The sequence below is a fragment of the Geotrypetes seraphini genome, chromosome 19 (assembly GCF_902459505.1).
Source record: "Geotrypetes seraphini chromosome 19, aGeoSer1.1, whole genome shotgun sequence".
In the NCBI taxonomy this organism is placed as follows: domain Eukaryota; kingdom Metazoa; phylum Chordata; class Amphibia; order Gymnophiona; family Dermophiidae; genus Geotrypetes; species Geotrypetes seraphini.
Window position 1 is genome coordinate 34,610,219 of NC_047102.1, and position 16,499 is coordinate 34,626,717.

The 16,499-nt window shown below is 42.4% G+C and overlaps 1 protein-coding gene across 1 annotated transcript in view; it reads right to left on the bottom strand.

The window, feature by feature from the left end:
- Positions 1-16,499, bottom strand: part of DUSP8 (dual specificity phosphatase 8) — a 100,815-nt gene that overhangs the window by 44,337 nt on the left and 39,979 nt on the right. Inside the window, exons 3-4 of the mRNA XM_033928008.1 lie at positions 15,949-16,272; positions 4,957-5,107 (exon numbers count right to left, since the gene is read on the bottom strand). Coding sequence (XP_033783899.1) covers positions 4,957-5,107; positions 15,949-16,179 — 382 coding nt within the window. The 5' untranslated portion in view covers positions 16,180-16,272. The remainder of the gene's footprint in view (positions 1-4,956; positions 5,108-15,948; positions 16,273-16,499) is intronic.

Sequence of the window (16,499 nt, forward strand, 5' to 3'; positions counted from 1 at the left end):
GAAAGCAGTGCATGCACATAGATCTCATGCATATTCATTGGGGAAATCCTGAAAACCTGACTGGATTGCAGCCCTCGAGGAGGGACGTTGACACCCCTGGCTTAAAGGGAGAGGAAATAAGAAGATGGAGTGGATTTTAAGGAGCAGATGGAATCAGAGGCCAAACCCCCAGAAGTGCATGTGTAGAAGGACCAGTAAGCCAATGTCGGAATGTTGCATTTTATTCTGTTACGAGTCAGAAGCCAGTACTGGATGTGATTGAAACGCCTAATGCTATAAAGAGGTTGAACAGCTGCCGTTGTTTTGAATTCATACGAGTTATATCAGCCAGTAGAGAATTACAGTAATCTGACTGATTACTAAAACATGAATTAAAGTTTTCAAAATTTAAGGCTCAATATTGAACAAGATTTAACCAGCCAGAAACAGCTGCTGGTTGCTGAAATTACCTGCTCAGGGTTAACCATTAATTTTCAGATGTACTTAATCAGCTAAAGAAAATGCCAGTGCCCAGTCATGGCCTGGCACTGAATTTCAGAGTTTAACTCTGGCGCCAGTCAGCATAACACCGATCACCACTGGGTGAATATTGGGCTCTTAGGGTCAGATTCTATGAATGGTGCCTAGGTGCATTGTAGGCATCACCACATGGCTGTCAATCAACCACTAGGCACCGCTTATAGAATCGTGCCTAGCAATGCCTAAGCGGGCTTAGGCATCGCCAGGCACTGTATAGGTAGGCACCGGTACATTAGGCCGTGCGGAACTCTTACCAGATATACGGATTTACCTGGGTCTTTGTAGAAGACAGGTCAGGCATCCAGACTGGGACAAGGGCGGAGCTCCGTCCGTGGCCCAGTCAGCTGGCTGGACGTTATGTGTGATTACTGTTTCACTCTCTTCCCCCAGGGTTCCTGATGAAGGGACGCTAAGTCACCGAAACCAGGCTTGGTTGAACCCGGCCACAGGAGGTCTTTAATTGTGATGACTGTTGGACTTCCAGCCCTTTGTGGAAATCTACTCTGATCAAAGGAAGCAGTTTCATCTTATTGCTCTTTTGGGGAGTTGACTGGGGGTTTTCAAGGAGTACTCTTAGTGATTTCACTGTTGCAATTTATTAATTATCACTGAAGGATTATTTAAACAGTACTTATTTTGCTTTGCTCACTGTTCACTTTAATATTATTTAGGCGCACGTGAGGCATTCAATGATGTGCGGGTAGGGGCCTTTTGCTCCCGCCTGGTTGTTTTCTGTGCTGGAGGTTTATCCTCCTTTCGCGGACTCCCCACACTGAGGATGCCCCGTTTCACTGAGTATATTTTTCTATTCTTTTGTGTTGCTTTCAGTGATCTCCTTTGAGTGCTCCTTTTGACTATTTCTGCCTTTTTGTAGCGTCTTTCTTAGACTATGTTAAGGCAACACAAACTTGGAATGTAGAATTAAATATTCAACTTCAAGGGTTTCATATCCAAAGATTTTTAAATATTTTATATAATCTTTCTGATATTCCATATTTTGAAATGAGTTATAAATTTATTTGTAGAGCATACTGTATATTGCTCCTTGGCAACTTTTACTTCATCAGGATCTTGTTTGAAATGTTGGACATTCTAAGGCTACATTATCTCGTACGTTTTGGGAATATCCATTAGTAAAACAATTTTGGGATGAAGTTTTTTCTAAGGTTAGTTATGTGGCATACAAAGTGGCATTGTAATAGCTATAGTCTTTTTTGGGGTTTTGACATTAGACATCCTATTCCTAAAGGACTGAAAGGAATTTCTTAGAAGAGCAATTTTATCAGGATTGAAAATTATACCATGGGCTCCTTTTACAAAGCTGCGTTAGGGCATTAACGGCATGGAATAGCGCACGCTACACTGCCCCATGTGCTAGACGCTAACGCCAGCATTGAGCTGCGTAGCACGCGGTATATCCTGCATGTGCTAAAAACGCTAGTGCACCTTAGTAAAAGGAGCCCTATATCTTTGGATTAAATCATTGAGGCCTACATATAGTAATTGGTGTTCCAGAATGTTGCATCTTTTAATGATGGAAAGTATGCAATTAACAGATTGGGATAATAGGCAAGGTCGTTAACTAATATTTATTTAGATACTTTAACACCACATACCTGTAGTCGTATTTTAATTAATATGTCATGAAATAAAAATTATTTTTGGGATAATAACTGGGATGAGAAAGGGGGTAATTTGGGGATTGGGAAGATTTGTATTCATATTTAAGATTGTTATATAATTAAAAAATTTTGTAATATTTTTTGTATATTTTAAAAATTTAATAAATGATTAAACTAAAAGTGAAGTGTTTCACTTCAGCCCATGCCTCAAAGAGGGGGGGGGGGGGGGGGGTGTTAGAGTTACTGTTAAAATGATTCAGTACAAGCTGGAGGGAATTTTTTTTAATTTTATTATTTTCCTCTCAAATCTGCCCTGTTGTGCTTATCTTTATTTGTTCTTTCTTTAATAAAACATTTGTAGTTCCTCCCCTCCTCCTTTTGTATCAGTCCTGTTATTTATGTTCAAATTTTGTCCATGTATATTACTGTTCCCTCAATTTTAGATTTGTAATACGCTTTGAAATGATGACATTGCGTGTATATCAAATGTTAAAACCTTGGGTTAGAGTTCTATACCCTTCTGCCCTGACCTGGGACTGTGGTAACAGCCTGCAACATTCTGGCTGGAGAGAAGGCTGAAGGAAGGAAAAGTGAGACTCTTCCAGCCAGCTGGAAATGGTGCAAAGTACAGAAACAAAAAGCTACTGAGTGCCCTTTGATGTGAAACCTGATTTACAAGTTTTCAAGTTTATTAAAATTTTTGATTGATCGCCTATCATAGTTTCTAGGCGATGTACATAAAAAAGGGAATCTAATTATAATCTTTAGAAACATGAGACATGGACAATGACGTACTCAAGGATACACAAAAGGGACTGGGTGGAACCATTTATTTATTTTAAAATTTTCTATACTGTTTAAAACTAAGTGCTTTACTATAAATTCAGAAAAGTAAACATAAAGAAGTGCTAAACTCCTTCCCAAGGAGGGGGAGAAAACCTAGATAAGAACATAATACTAGCCTTACTGGGTCAGATCAATGGTCCATCAAGTCCAGTAGTCCATTCTCATGGTGGCCAATCCAGGTCCCTAGTACCTGGCCAAAACCCAAAGAGTAGCAACATTCCAGAATCTCAAAGATTAGCAAGATTCTGGAACCCCAAATAGGAGCAACATTCCATGCTACCGATCCAGGGCAAGCAGAGGCTTCCCCCGTGTCTTAACAGACTATGGACTATGATTGGACAGTGAGGCGCAGGGAAAGGCTGTTCCAGAGACTGCTAATTTTTCCTGTTTGTAAACTGAAGAAGGTTTGTTTTTCTTTTTGCCATGGTCTTGTGGATTTAAAAGTGGTTTTGGACTCTTAATTCACCCTGGAAACCCACTATGCTGCTCTTGTCATATGTCTGAAGGTTGCTTTTGGGTTTTGTTTTTTTTTTTTTTGTGGGGGGGGGGGTGTTGCACAAGAAATAAAGGAACTTTGAACCTTTCCCAAGGATCATTCTAACAAGATTATTTGGTGTTTCCTGATTGAATTAAACTGGGGAGGTTCATTGGGAGAATTACCCAAAAAGGGTATCACTACCAGAACGAAGGAGGTTATTTTACCATTGTATCGAATGATGGTTTGCCCACATCTGGAGTACTGTGTCCAGTACTGGTCGCCGTACCTTAAAAAGGATATGGCGATACTCGAAAGGGTCCAGAGAAGAGTGACAAGGATGATAAAGGGCCTGGAGAACCTTTCGTATGCTGAAAGGTTGAAGAAGCTGGGGCTCTTTACCCTGGAGAAGCGGAGACATGATAGACTTATAAGATCATGAAAGGCATAGAGAAGGTGGAGAAGAACAGATTCTTCAGGCTAGCCGGGCCCACAAAAACAAGAGGGCATTCAGAAAAATTGAAAGGAGACAGATTCAAAACGAACGCTAGGAAATTCTTCTTCACTCAGAGGGTAGTGGACACCTGGAATATGCTCCCAGAGGAGGTGATAGGGCAGAGTACAATATTGGGCTTCAAAAAGGGATTGGATGACTTCCTGAAGGATAAGGGAATTGAAGGGTATAGGTACAGGTATTAAATGAATAGGGGATGAAAGACTTAGGTAAGGTCCAATGACAGGTCACAGACCTGGGGGGCCACCGCGGGTGTGGGCTGCTGGACAGGACCCCTGGTCTGACCCGGCAGAGGCAATGCTTATGTGCTTATATGTACCTTGTGCCAGTCCAGCTGTCTCTAAGTTTGTGACTGCTAGCGGCACAATACACAACATTGGATTCGATTCCTCACTTATTGGAAACTATTCAACAATATTCTCAGCACTCTGGATATAAACTTAACCAAGCCAAAGCGGAAATTATGCTTTTGAATTGTTTTGAGGCTGAATCTGAAATTGCTCAATTAGGGTATATTTTGCCCCCACAAATGAAGAAACTATACAAATAAACGAACCTAATCTAATAAAAATGACAAAGTAACTTATAACAAAATGGTCTCCATTGTGACTGTCTTGTTGGGGCAGGCTGGAAACCATCAAAATGATTACATCAAAAATAAATTATACTTATATCATTCCTATTAAACAAGATAGAAAAAACTTCTGACTTCATTTTTTATGGAAGAACAAACCTCTGAATAGTTCTCACAAAATTAAAAGCAAAAAAGAAAATGGTGGAGTCAGTTTTCCTAATTTAATTTTTAAGATTATCACATCTCCTCAAGCAAAACTCAAATGGATTACATATGAAGTCAAGTCCACATAACCCAAGTACCTACAAATCCAAAATGTGGCCCTGCAAATGGTTTGAGTTTGAGACCGCTGAGCTAGTCTGTTCTGGGATATAGCGCCCCCCCCCCCCCCAGCTCCATTTCTTACCTGCCAGCACCGAGACACTGTAGAAGCAGCTTTCCAGCTTGCTCAAGAGGATAAAAAGGAAACTGTCTGCGGCCAAACAGCTCACATCCCGCGTGCTCTGATCGTAGACTACCACATCCCGCAGATCTTCCTCTTCCTCCTCTTCTTCCAGCTGTGTCAAGAGAACAAAAGATAGAATCAGAAGGGTCTAGCACTGACTGTCAGCAGGATGCTCATCATCCATTCCCTTCCCGCCTCAGCAGGCTTTTTATAGAAGAAACGACAAATCCAGGCGTTCTTGAAAGGAAAGACCTTCAGGTTTATTCCTACTATCCCCTAAAGCTCCAAGTCCAATGCTTTGTCAGGCAGCACTTGAGATGTTCTATCTTGAAAAAGGAAAGAGAAAAAGCTACAAAAGCTGAAAATAAATGAAAATTGGTAATTGTCATATGCTCCTTAGACTTCTTATGGACAAAGGATGGATCTAAGCTAAGTAACAGTAGCTCAGTGGCAGTATTGCAGACTAACATCCGAAAGGACCTTGATTAAGCTCCTAACTGAGGTCTTCTCATTGGGGTGGCTAGGATTCATAGGTTTTGTGGGACAGGAAGCTGTGATCAAGCACCATAGCGACATCTAGTGGCTGGATTTAGGACCCATGATTGCAGAGTTAGAGCCCTGGTGCCTGGTCCCTAACTACAAGCTGTGGCTGTGTTGTTATGAAGAGGATTTGGGTCTAATTTCAGGACCAAATGTTTCATTAGCAGGGAGTCAAGGGAGCTGGCCAGAAGTAACTAAGGTCCAGGCAGGCATAGCAGACAACAGGGCCAGCAGTGGGAGGTGATGGAGACCTTTTCTTCAAAAGAAAATAAGCAGTACTCCTATTCATGGACAAGTATAGCAAACAGGACCACTATAAATCTGTTTGTTGCAATATTAGTTTCGGAAGATTTATTAGTTATTAAAGTTTTGAAGGCTCTTCCTAATTAGCTGATCCCACTAGTATGAAGTTAGGAGTATGAGGGGCTGCTGAAAAATTATCAGGCCAACCAACAAAGTTGAGGCAGGTTCCATTCAGGGCTATACACTTAGATGTTTCTTTTGATTATGCCCCTCTAAGTCCGATTTGGATGTATGGCGCTAGACGACCAAAGTCAGAAGTGGTAAAATGTCCATTTTCAAAAAATGTCTAAAATGGTTTTTTCCCCCTGAAAATTGTCTATCTGGACATCCACGCTAATGATTGTCCATCTATACCACATTCTCAACCAAAATTTTGTCCAAGTCCCAAATGCCCAGATGTGGGAGGGGCCACTCTTGTAATGGACTAGCCACCCAGACATGGCAACAGAGCCATGAGGCACCTTATAGGGTACTGCTGTGAACTTCACAAAAAGGGTGCCACATAAACATCTCACCAGAACTCCCTTATAGGTTATGGTGAGCCCCCCCCAAAAAAAAACTCAGGATACCCACCTATCTACAATCCCAATAGCCCTTACAGCTGCAAGTGGCACCTATATGGCAGTAGAGTAGGGTTTTGGGGGGTACACATTTCCCACCATAAATGTAGTGGTTAGAGTGGTTTATGGGGCTGGGTCCTCCTCTCTATGATTCATTAGCCGCCCCCCACCCCCCCAGGGCTATTTAAGAGCCTTGTGTGCAGCTCTACTAGGCTTTCCTATACTCGCTGCTGATGTTCTGGAAACAGGTATTTACATTTTTATTCCGATCTTTGAGGGGGTGCGAGGGGGTCAGTAAACACTGGATGAGTGTGTGTGGGTCTTTACTTTGTCTTTGCAGTGGTTATCTGGTCACTTTTGGATACCTTTTGGGCACTTGGACCTCTTTTTACATCATCTAAGTCACAACGTATATGTTCTATCCAGGAAGTCTCGTGACACATTCAATTATCTCTGCAGGACGCCTAAGGCTCTAGGTCAGCCCACATTCTGCTCACATATCGCCCTAACCACTCCTCCAGATATGTCCCTTTTAGCTCTGGGCACACAGCGGCATTCAGAGGCCTTAAAGGTCCCTGGATATGAAAAAAAAAAAAAAAAGGTTTGCCGGCACTTGGACAACTTGACTTTTAGGTCGTCCATGCTACAAATTAAGTAAAACCAAAAGTAAAAGTTAGTGATTAACAGCTCTAGAGTTCAGTTATTGTGGAATAAGATTGTACAAATCAACTACAAGATAGAGTTTCTGCTCTAATCTCTTGTATATTTCATTAACCAAGTCGAGCCCTCTTGTTGGGATGAATCGGTATATAAAATCAAAGATTAGATTAGATTAGAGAGAAGGTAATAGTGGATGCTAGGGGAGGACCGACTATGTGAGCCCTTTGGCCTTTATCTGCTGTCATGTTACTAATCAACCTATCCTTATGTGCTCTGTGCAAGCAGGGAGCTGAGAACAGAATGCACTAGCCGGAATCTTCCAAAACTAGGGCAGAACCAAAATCTTATGACCTAACCTGCAAGGAACCTGAGGGAAATACAGAATACTGAAAGTATGAAAAGAACAAAACCCAATGCCAGCACAGGGGAAGATTTTGGAAGTAGACTAATCTGCAAAACAAGAGAGACTTCATCCAGATCAGGATTTCCACATCTAATGAAAGATTAATGCAGAAGAACCCATAACACGCTCGCAAGGCTACGGTTCACAGCACTCGCTGAATAGGCTGATGAGCGGCGTACGCTTCCCATCTGAGCCTGCACGACCCCTCGCTGAGTTCGGGGGCACAGGGCATCCATCCAAGAAGCCAAAACAACATGATGGTGAAAAGGAGAATTAAACAACTGTCTAGCAAGAGCCTACGCTTCTGACGCCAGAGCTCTCTGTAAACATCAGTTGGGGTCCCACCGGAGCATAAAGGAGTTCCACACAACTCTGTATAGGAAGATCAATGCTGTAGAAAAAACAGCTGGAAGAATTAAGCCTAACAGAGCTTGCTATTAGTAGATTTCCTCTATCTGAATATTCTAAAGAAAGGTCACTCATAATTCTAGAGAGCAATGAAAGGCTCTATCATAGAAATTCCTACAGCAAGACAATCCAGACTTCAATAGAGCCTACTCAAGTTTTAATTGTGTCCCACAGAAAGCTTTATTGAAGAGTTAACTGTGGTTTTATGCAACTTTTTTGGAGTAATATATTACCAGATCAATAAAATGTGTCTAGCAAGCTTCAGTCTTTTGGCCATCTTTAAATGGTTTTCTTTTATAAAAAAATACACCGAGAGGAGGAAAGGAAACAAAAGAATTCAGAGAACAAAACCCAGGACTAGTGAGCCAAAAAGGGATCCCAAAAGGTTCTGGTAGAGCATTTCTGGTTGGGACAGAAAACAGAACCGGAATCTGCAAGAAGCAGGATCACCAGGCATGAGAATACCATGGAAAGTACAGAAACAGGAACTGTATTTCTTGGAAGCCTAAGGAGCTAGCTTGGTTGCTCAGTAGCAATGCTTTGCACTGCCATACAGAAAACCTAGGTTTGATTGTTATGTTTAGCTTCTGCTTCCCAGGGCAGCCAGAAGCACAATGTCATCTACAGCAGTGGTTCCCAACCGTGTCCTGGAGGACCACCAGCCAATCAGGTTTTCAGGATAACCCTAATGACTATGCATGAGAGAGATTTGCATATAATGGAGATGGCAGGCATGCAAATTTGCTCCATGCATATTCATTAGGGCTATCCTGAAAACCCGACTGGCTGATGGTCGTCCAGGACAGGGTTGGGAAACACTGATCTACAGAACATCAATCCTAGGAAAGCAAGTCTCAGATGTTCCTCAACGATGACATCTACTGGCCAGAGTGCCATTGATGGAATAAATTTGGATTCCCCGCATTTGCAGAAGGCCACTCTTGCTTCTTCAGCTACATATGCCTCTGCAAAGCATATATATGATTTGAAGGTTAAAATATTTGATTCCCTGGCAAGATTGTTATCTGTGTTCTGCAGTCCAGTGCAGAATGCAACAGCCAGGTTGTTAACGGGCTGTGGTATGCAAGAGCATATTTCACCATATTTGGAGAAGTTACACTGGTTACTAGAGGAATATAGTCAGATTTAAGGTTGTAACCTTTACGTTTTCAGGCAGGGCTTGATTCCTAATTATGAAAAGAAGGCTCTTCACAGATACCAAGCTGAGTAGATCACTGCATTTAGAACAGCAAAATCCACTTCTTATGTTTCTGTGAGAGAAGTTAACACTGGTAGAAACTCATGTAGGCCCAATAATTGAAATGCTCTTCAGGGATCTGAGACAGATTAACTGGAACTTAATAAAGAACTAAAAGCATGATTTGTTCCAACAAACTTGCTTTAGCAATGCAGGCTATAAGGTATTATGACTGGATGAAGGAAAAAGACTGAGAATTAGAGCTAATTTGATTTCAAAGTGATAAAGAAAGGGATTTGGAAATGACAGTTCCAGGTGTTTCTTTTGTATTTTGAATGTACTTAAATTGGTATTTAGACAACTGTATTGCATATCTGTTTTAGAAAATCAGGATATACATGTACGAGGGGCCGTTGACAAGTTCTCAGCCCAACCAACAAAGTTGGGGCAGTCTCCAAGGAGGGCTGTATACTTAGAGCTAGATTCTGTCAGGGCCTGAGCTAATCACCGCTCGGGCACTGACAGAAAAGTTGACAAATTTTGATTTGCTGAGATTTTAATGTGGCATGAATTTGTATGCTCATTTCTTTGAGCGTGCTGCACCAATTTTTCTACACTAGTTTCATGGTAGTTTCACAGGTGAACTTTTGAGCATCAGCCCCACAATTAGCTCTAGTCTAAATAAAACAGGCACATTCCTGGGCAGAATTGGGCAAACTCGACTGTACAGGTTAACCTCATCGAGGTGGAAACCTATTCAGAGGTCATTATTACAAAGACACCTCTTCGACAGGAAACAGTTCCAACTTTTGGTACAATCTCTTATCCTTGGACTAATAGACTACTGCAACATACTAAACCTCCCCTGCCCAGCGACCATGATAAAGCAACTACAAACAATACAAGATACAGCCTTAAGACTCACCTATTCACTGAAAAAATACAACCACATCAGAGGCATACCATGACTCACACTGGTTCCCAATACAAGCAAGAGTTTACTTCAAATTCTACTGCCTACTATTCAAAGCTATTAATGGAGACAGCCCAACCTACTGGAACATTCGACTAACTCAATCTACCTCAACCAGACACAGGAGAACCCACACACTATTCGCAAACACGCCAACCAAAAATGTCAAACAAAGAAAACTATATGACAACCTAATGGCCACCAGAGCAGCAAAACTAGACAGACAACTCACCAATCTGCTATCTTCGATAAAAATGTAATTCATTGTAAAATTGAGCAAAACTTCAATAGGCGTCTGAACTTGCGTGTTCTAAATTGCCCATAAATTCAAGCTCTCTCTCCAATTGAAGCTTTTAAAACATATATTGTAGAAAATTTAAACTTTTCCCCGGCCAATTTTCCGGCAATAAATATTTACCATCTTTACAAAATAAAAGGGCAACAGTTGGAGAGACGACAGCAATTGAACCGGAGGAAAATAATCTCCAAAATCTTACCGCAGTATTGGAAGATTCACTGCCGTCTTTTACTAAGGTGCGCTAACCGATCAGTGCGCATTAATCAAATTTGCGCATGTACACCTTGGTAAAAGAGGGCCTCAATCACTGAAGTTAAAGGGAGAGCTACCATGATTGTAAATTTTGTCTTTATCGTTAGTTATGAAATGATACTTCAAAAAAGGTGGGACTTCTTTTTGCAGTCAGAAATTGTGGATTCATCCCGACGTTACCGTTGGGAACTACGGGCCAGTAAGTCTGACTTATGTATTAAGTAAATTAATGGAAACACTTTTAAAGCAGAGAATAGTAAAGTTCCTGGTCTGTTGCACTCCAACAGCTGGGGATCCTCCTCCTTCTAGCTCCGGGGTCTCCTCGTCCTCCTCCACGGAGCTAGATTCTCTACTCCGCCCTTCCGCTGGACAGACAGGGGCGGAGATTGTCTTGACAGACAAATCTGATCAATTTCTTTGACTGGATGAAAAGACAGTAGGATAGAAGGAGAGCAGTAGATGTGGTATATTTAGATTTTAGAAAAGCCTTTGACAGTGTACCACCACAGGCATCTAATAAATAAGCTTGACTGTCCTCGGTATGGGCCCCAAAGTGACAGACTGGCTCAGGAACTGGTTGAGAGATAGGCAACAGAGGGTCAATGGAGATCACTCCGAAGAAAGGGATGTTACGGGACACGGGAACATCGTAGAGAGTTTCTTGCTATGCAAGATGAAACCAAGAAATTGGGAGCCACCTATCTATCTTGCAAATGTGTTATTAAATATCTGGCCGTAAGGTATGGTTTTTTTTCCTCCCTGAACATTTAAGATCTTTTTTGGCTTTCAAGGGACTGATCAGTGGCACGACTAGAGAGGCTCAAACTAATAACCAAGGGAATTAATAGCCATTTAAGCTATTTTTTTTTTTTGTAATTTGGTAATTGTAAATTCTCCCTTAATTTCTAATGTCTTTCCTCCAGCAAGTTATGGAGAGCTAAGAAAGATTTTGAACTCATTAAGGGTAATATTGAAGTATGGTGTGTTTTTTTTGTTTGTTTGTTTTCTTGTATTTGAATTTTGTTGAAATGAGTTTAATTTCTGTATTTCTGCAACAAGTAGTTTTACTTGGAAATTATGACAAATAAATAAAAATAAAATTTTTTTTTAAAAAAGAGATTTATATCCTGTCCAACCTACAGAGCTCCGAACGGGTTACAATTAACGTTGGATTGAACTCTTACTTTCCAGGCAGGTAATAAATGAATGGTGGGGTAATATTATGCATTCCTCATCCTACTACAGTTTTAGAAAATTAGAGAAAACAAAATTATTCAATCGATTTGTAAGTTAAGGTTTTACTGTTTTTACTTTTATACTGTATGTACGTATTGATGATTTTATATTGTGTTTTATTCCACGATTGTCCAGCACTTCTTGTTGTTGTAAACTGCCTCGAACTATTATGGCTTTGGCGATATATAAGAATAAAATTATTATTAGTCACAGTGTTACAATATACTTGTAACTGTCTCAAATAGGCCCACAATTGAAACTAAGGGCTCCTTTCATGAAGCCTTGTTAGCGGTTTAACGTGTGTAATAGCCCACGCCAGACGCCAACACCAGCACTGAGCTGGCGTTAGTTCTAGCCGCGTGCGCTAAAAAGCTCCGTGTGCTAAAACCGCTAGCGTGGCTTCATAAAAGAAGCCTTAAGGTGCGCTAGCGGTTTTAGCACGCGCTGCAGTGCCCTAAACGCTAACACTTCCATAGAGCTTGCATTAGTATTTTTCGCTTAGCGCGTGCTAAAAACGCTAGCGCCCCTTAGTAAAAGGAGCCCTAAAGTTCCTAAGAGAAAAACCGCTTACATAAAAAGATAAATAGAAAGGAGGAGAAGACACCCCAGAGAAACGTCAAAATATTCCCCCTCCTTTACTAATGCGTAGTGCGGGTTTCTGCCGGCGCTGAAACCCACACTATGATTGTTAACAAGGAACCCAGAAAATCCTAAAAGAATGAAGTAATGCGAGCAGAGTTGTAAATCTAACAAAATAAATCTAAATACAATATCCAGCAGAAATTAAAGAACATGAAATTAGTTCTAAATGTAGAGTTGTACTTGCAGTTCCATGCAGGTCACACTCCTTTTATGGCTAATATAACATGTAAACCGCTTTAATTGTAACCACAGAAAGGCGGTATATCAAACCCCATCCTCTTTCCGTATTTAGGGTTTGTGCTGCCATTCCAAGAAGTTACCCCCTCCCCCCCCCCCCACAATTTTTTATTTAACGTTATCATTAAATTTTCCTGCAGGTTACCCCTTCTAAATCCCTGCCAGAGGGATGGAAATGTGAAATTGCTGTCATTGTCATATCTGGGTAGAAGTCTCCAGCACGTCCTACCATCTGCCACCGAACTGAGGTGATGGACCCTACCCACTATAAAAAGGCACAGTCATCCAGCAGCAATGCAGCCCAGCATCTCTCGCCCCCGCCCAGGATCAAAATTACTTTTCTGCTTTGTGGCACGCTCAATGGAAAGGTATTTTTAGAGGCTGCATCTGTTTGCAAATCTATCCCCTGCCACCCCCGTCCCCTGGGGCAGAGTCAAGAGAATGGGGCAGGGTGATGTCACCGCCATCCAACCAGAACATGGGTGCTGTACACTGGTGGGGGGCGGGAGAGGTTGAAAGGCCTCTACAGATGGTTCCCACAGAACTGAACATTTGATTAATTACACGAATTACCTTCCTTTTGCATTAAAAGGAAAAGAGGTGGAGAGCAGCGTTCAAGAATAGAGAAGGAGGAAGCATGCAAGACATAAGCTTACAGTGAAATCTAAAAGCAGATTGTAACAGGCAGGCGGAGACTGGGAGAAACCAGCCATGATAGAATGACACCAATACAGGGACCTGAAGAGAGGCTGTGAGTGTGAGAGAAAAGAAGCAAGAAAACCACTGAGGGACCAATGCAGAAAAGCTTGCTGATGGTTTACTTTACTACAAAGCTTGTAATGCAAACGTATTTATGCTTCTTTGTAGGTCTTCGCAATCCTTCTGTGTACATTCAATATGCAACAGATGGTCCCTGCTCAGAAGAGTTTACAGTCTAAATTTGGTTCTGATGTAAGCTTCCTGCATTGTGCTTACCTTTCAGTCTTCTGTATATCTCTCTGGGCCCGATTTTCAAAACGATATAACCAGGAAAAAGAGGCTCCTGCCTGGTTAAATTGCTTCTAGTCTCCTAAGTGCCATATTCAATGGCACCTAACAGGACACTGCTGCTGAATTTCACCATAGACCATCCCTGCGCTGTTCAGTTAATGCCAGGGCAGTCCATGGGCAGAGCATAGCAGCCATCTTCAGACTGCTAACTCATTAGGTAAGTGAATAAAGTTAGGACAGAAAAAAAGGCGTTCGGATTTATAGATCACCTTTTTGTGGGTTTTACAACCACACATTCAAAGTGGTTTTACATACAGGTACGTCAAGCATTTTCCCTGTCGCTCCCAGTGGGCTCACAACCTGTCTAATGTATCCGGGGCAGTGGAGGAATAAGTGATATGCCCAGGGTCCCAAGGAGCAGCATGGGATTTGAACTCACAACCTCAGGGCGCTGAGGCAGTTGCTCTATCTGCTAGGCCACTCCATCCCTGTTAGCTTCTTTAAATTTATTTAACCCCTGATATTCAGTGACGGTGCCTGGACATGGCCCATCATTACTATCTGGGGGCTAAATCTGCCTTTGGCTGTCAGCATTTAAAAAACTGCTGATCACTGTGGCCTTGATTGGCTGGATTGATTTTAATCTGTTATGTGCTGGTGTCTAAAGCAAGGTTTTGTGCAGGGTTAGCTTCTCAATAGAACTTAAGAACCTAAGAATAGCCTTACTGGGTCAGTAGCCCGTTCTCACGGTAGCCAATCCAGGTCACTACTGCCTGGCCCAAACCCAAGGAGTAGCAATATTCCATGCTACCGATCCAGGAGAAGAAGTGGCTTCCCCCCGTGTCTTTCTCAATAACAGACTATGGACTTTTCCTCCAGGAACTTGTCCAAACCTTTCTTAAAACCAGCTACGCTATCCGCTCTTTATTCCGCATTGCGCACCCAGAAAATAGGGTACAGATGTCATGCTACCCCTATGCTGCCACCTGCAGTCGCTTTTTTGCATTGGTCCCTGAGACAGATCATGAAGGAGGGGCGGCAGCAGCACCAGAACATGGGGTGTGACTAAGGGCTCCTTTTACAAAGGTGTGTTAGGGCCTTAACGCGCACACGCTAGCCGCTACTGCCTCCTCTTGAGCTAAAAACACTAGTGCTCCTTTGTAAAAGGAGCCCTAAGACTATTGCAAAGACATGGGACAGAGGTGCTCTATCATAAAAAGTAGATGAAATGGATTCTGGGGAGAGATGACAAAGCAAGAAGGACTAGAGAGAGACAAGAGCATGAGAAAGAAGACAAGAGGGGCAGAAAATCGAGAGCGTCACCAGAAAAGTTGATTCCCTTGAAACCAAATGTGTTATATTTCGAAGGCTTTGCACAATAAATGCTGTCAGTTTAAAATGTCTCCAATGTTCAGAGCAGAAAGATTAGACTGGGGACTCTCAGGAAAAGAGTAGAGAATGACACAGGGACAGATTTTTCCCTGTACCTGCAGGAACTCATTTTCCTGTCCCATCCCCGTGAGTTCTTTTCCTGTCCCTGCCCCATTCCTGCAAGCTCCATCCTCATCTGCGCAAGCCTCAAACCCTTTAAAATCCTAAGTAGCAACATTCTAGAGCTCAGATTGTGATGTCATAATGCCTCATTCCACCAATGCCTAAGCTCCGTCCTCACTTGCACAAGACTCAAACACTTTAAAATCCTAAGTAGCAACATTCTAGAGCTCAGATTGTGATGTCATAATGCCTCATTCCACCAATGCCTAAGTTCCGTCCCCATCTGCACAAGCCTCAAACCCTTTAAAATCCTAAGTAGCAACATTCTAGTGCTCAGATTGTGATGTCATAATGCCTCATTCCACCAATACCTAAGCTCTGTCCTCATCTGCACAAGCCTCAAACGCTTTAAAATCCTAAGTAGCAACATTCTAGAGCTCAGATTGTGATGTCATAATGCCTCATTCCACCAATGCCTAAGCTCCGTCCTCATCTGCACAAGCCTCAAACGCTTTAAAATCATAAGTGTTCGATGCTTGTGCAGTTAGGGCAGAGCTTACAGGAATGGGGCAGGGAAAGAGACAGCAACAAAAGTCAGGATGGGGAAATTGAGTTCCTGCGGAGACGGGGATAAATTTGTCCCTGTGTCATTAATACAGAGCACTGTTAGGAATGTAGTGTATGCCAGGACCACCCTTAGCCTCTCCTCAGCACTGCTGGCTGAAGCATGGAAGAAAACAGCAAAGGAGCCTGTTGTACCTTATTCCTGGGCCCCAGCTGGATGAGCTCAGGGATGGTGACTTTGTCCTGCTGTAACCTCCTTTTCACCAGCTTGGAGCAGCAGATGTTGACAGAGCTGAGTACGTGCCAGGAATTGTATTCCACGAAGGAGCGACTGTCGATCACAAGTGTGCCTTCAGCCCCACTCCGAAGGATGCCAGCCAGCTTCTGCGGTTCCATAGCTCTCCGTGGCACAGGGTCTCCCGCCATGACCGGGTCTTCCCCAAAGCAGCACAGTTCTGGCCTTGTCCGATTGGATGTCGCTCAGCCGATATGTGCAAGTGTCTAAGACATTGTGTTAATCTGGCCAGGGAAAGGAGAGAGAATACTCATGTAATAACAGGATGCAGTATAAAAACAGTTATGTCTCACCTTTTGGGATTCATACACCAGGGTACTAATGCCAGGTTTCACACTCCCAGCTTCTGAGCACAACAGAATGCATACACCAGAGCTCTGGTGCCAGCATCCCCAGCTAATCATCTCAGCAGGCTTTCAGACTTCATAATTTGCTGTATTAGCATTCTTTA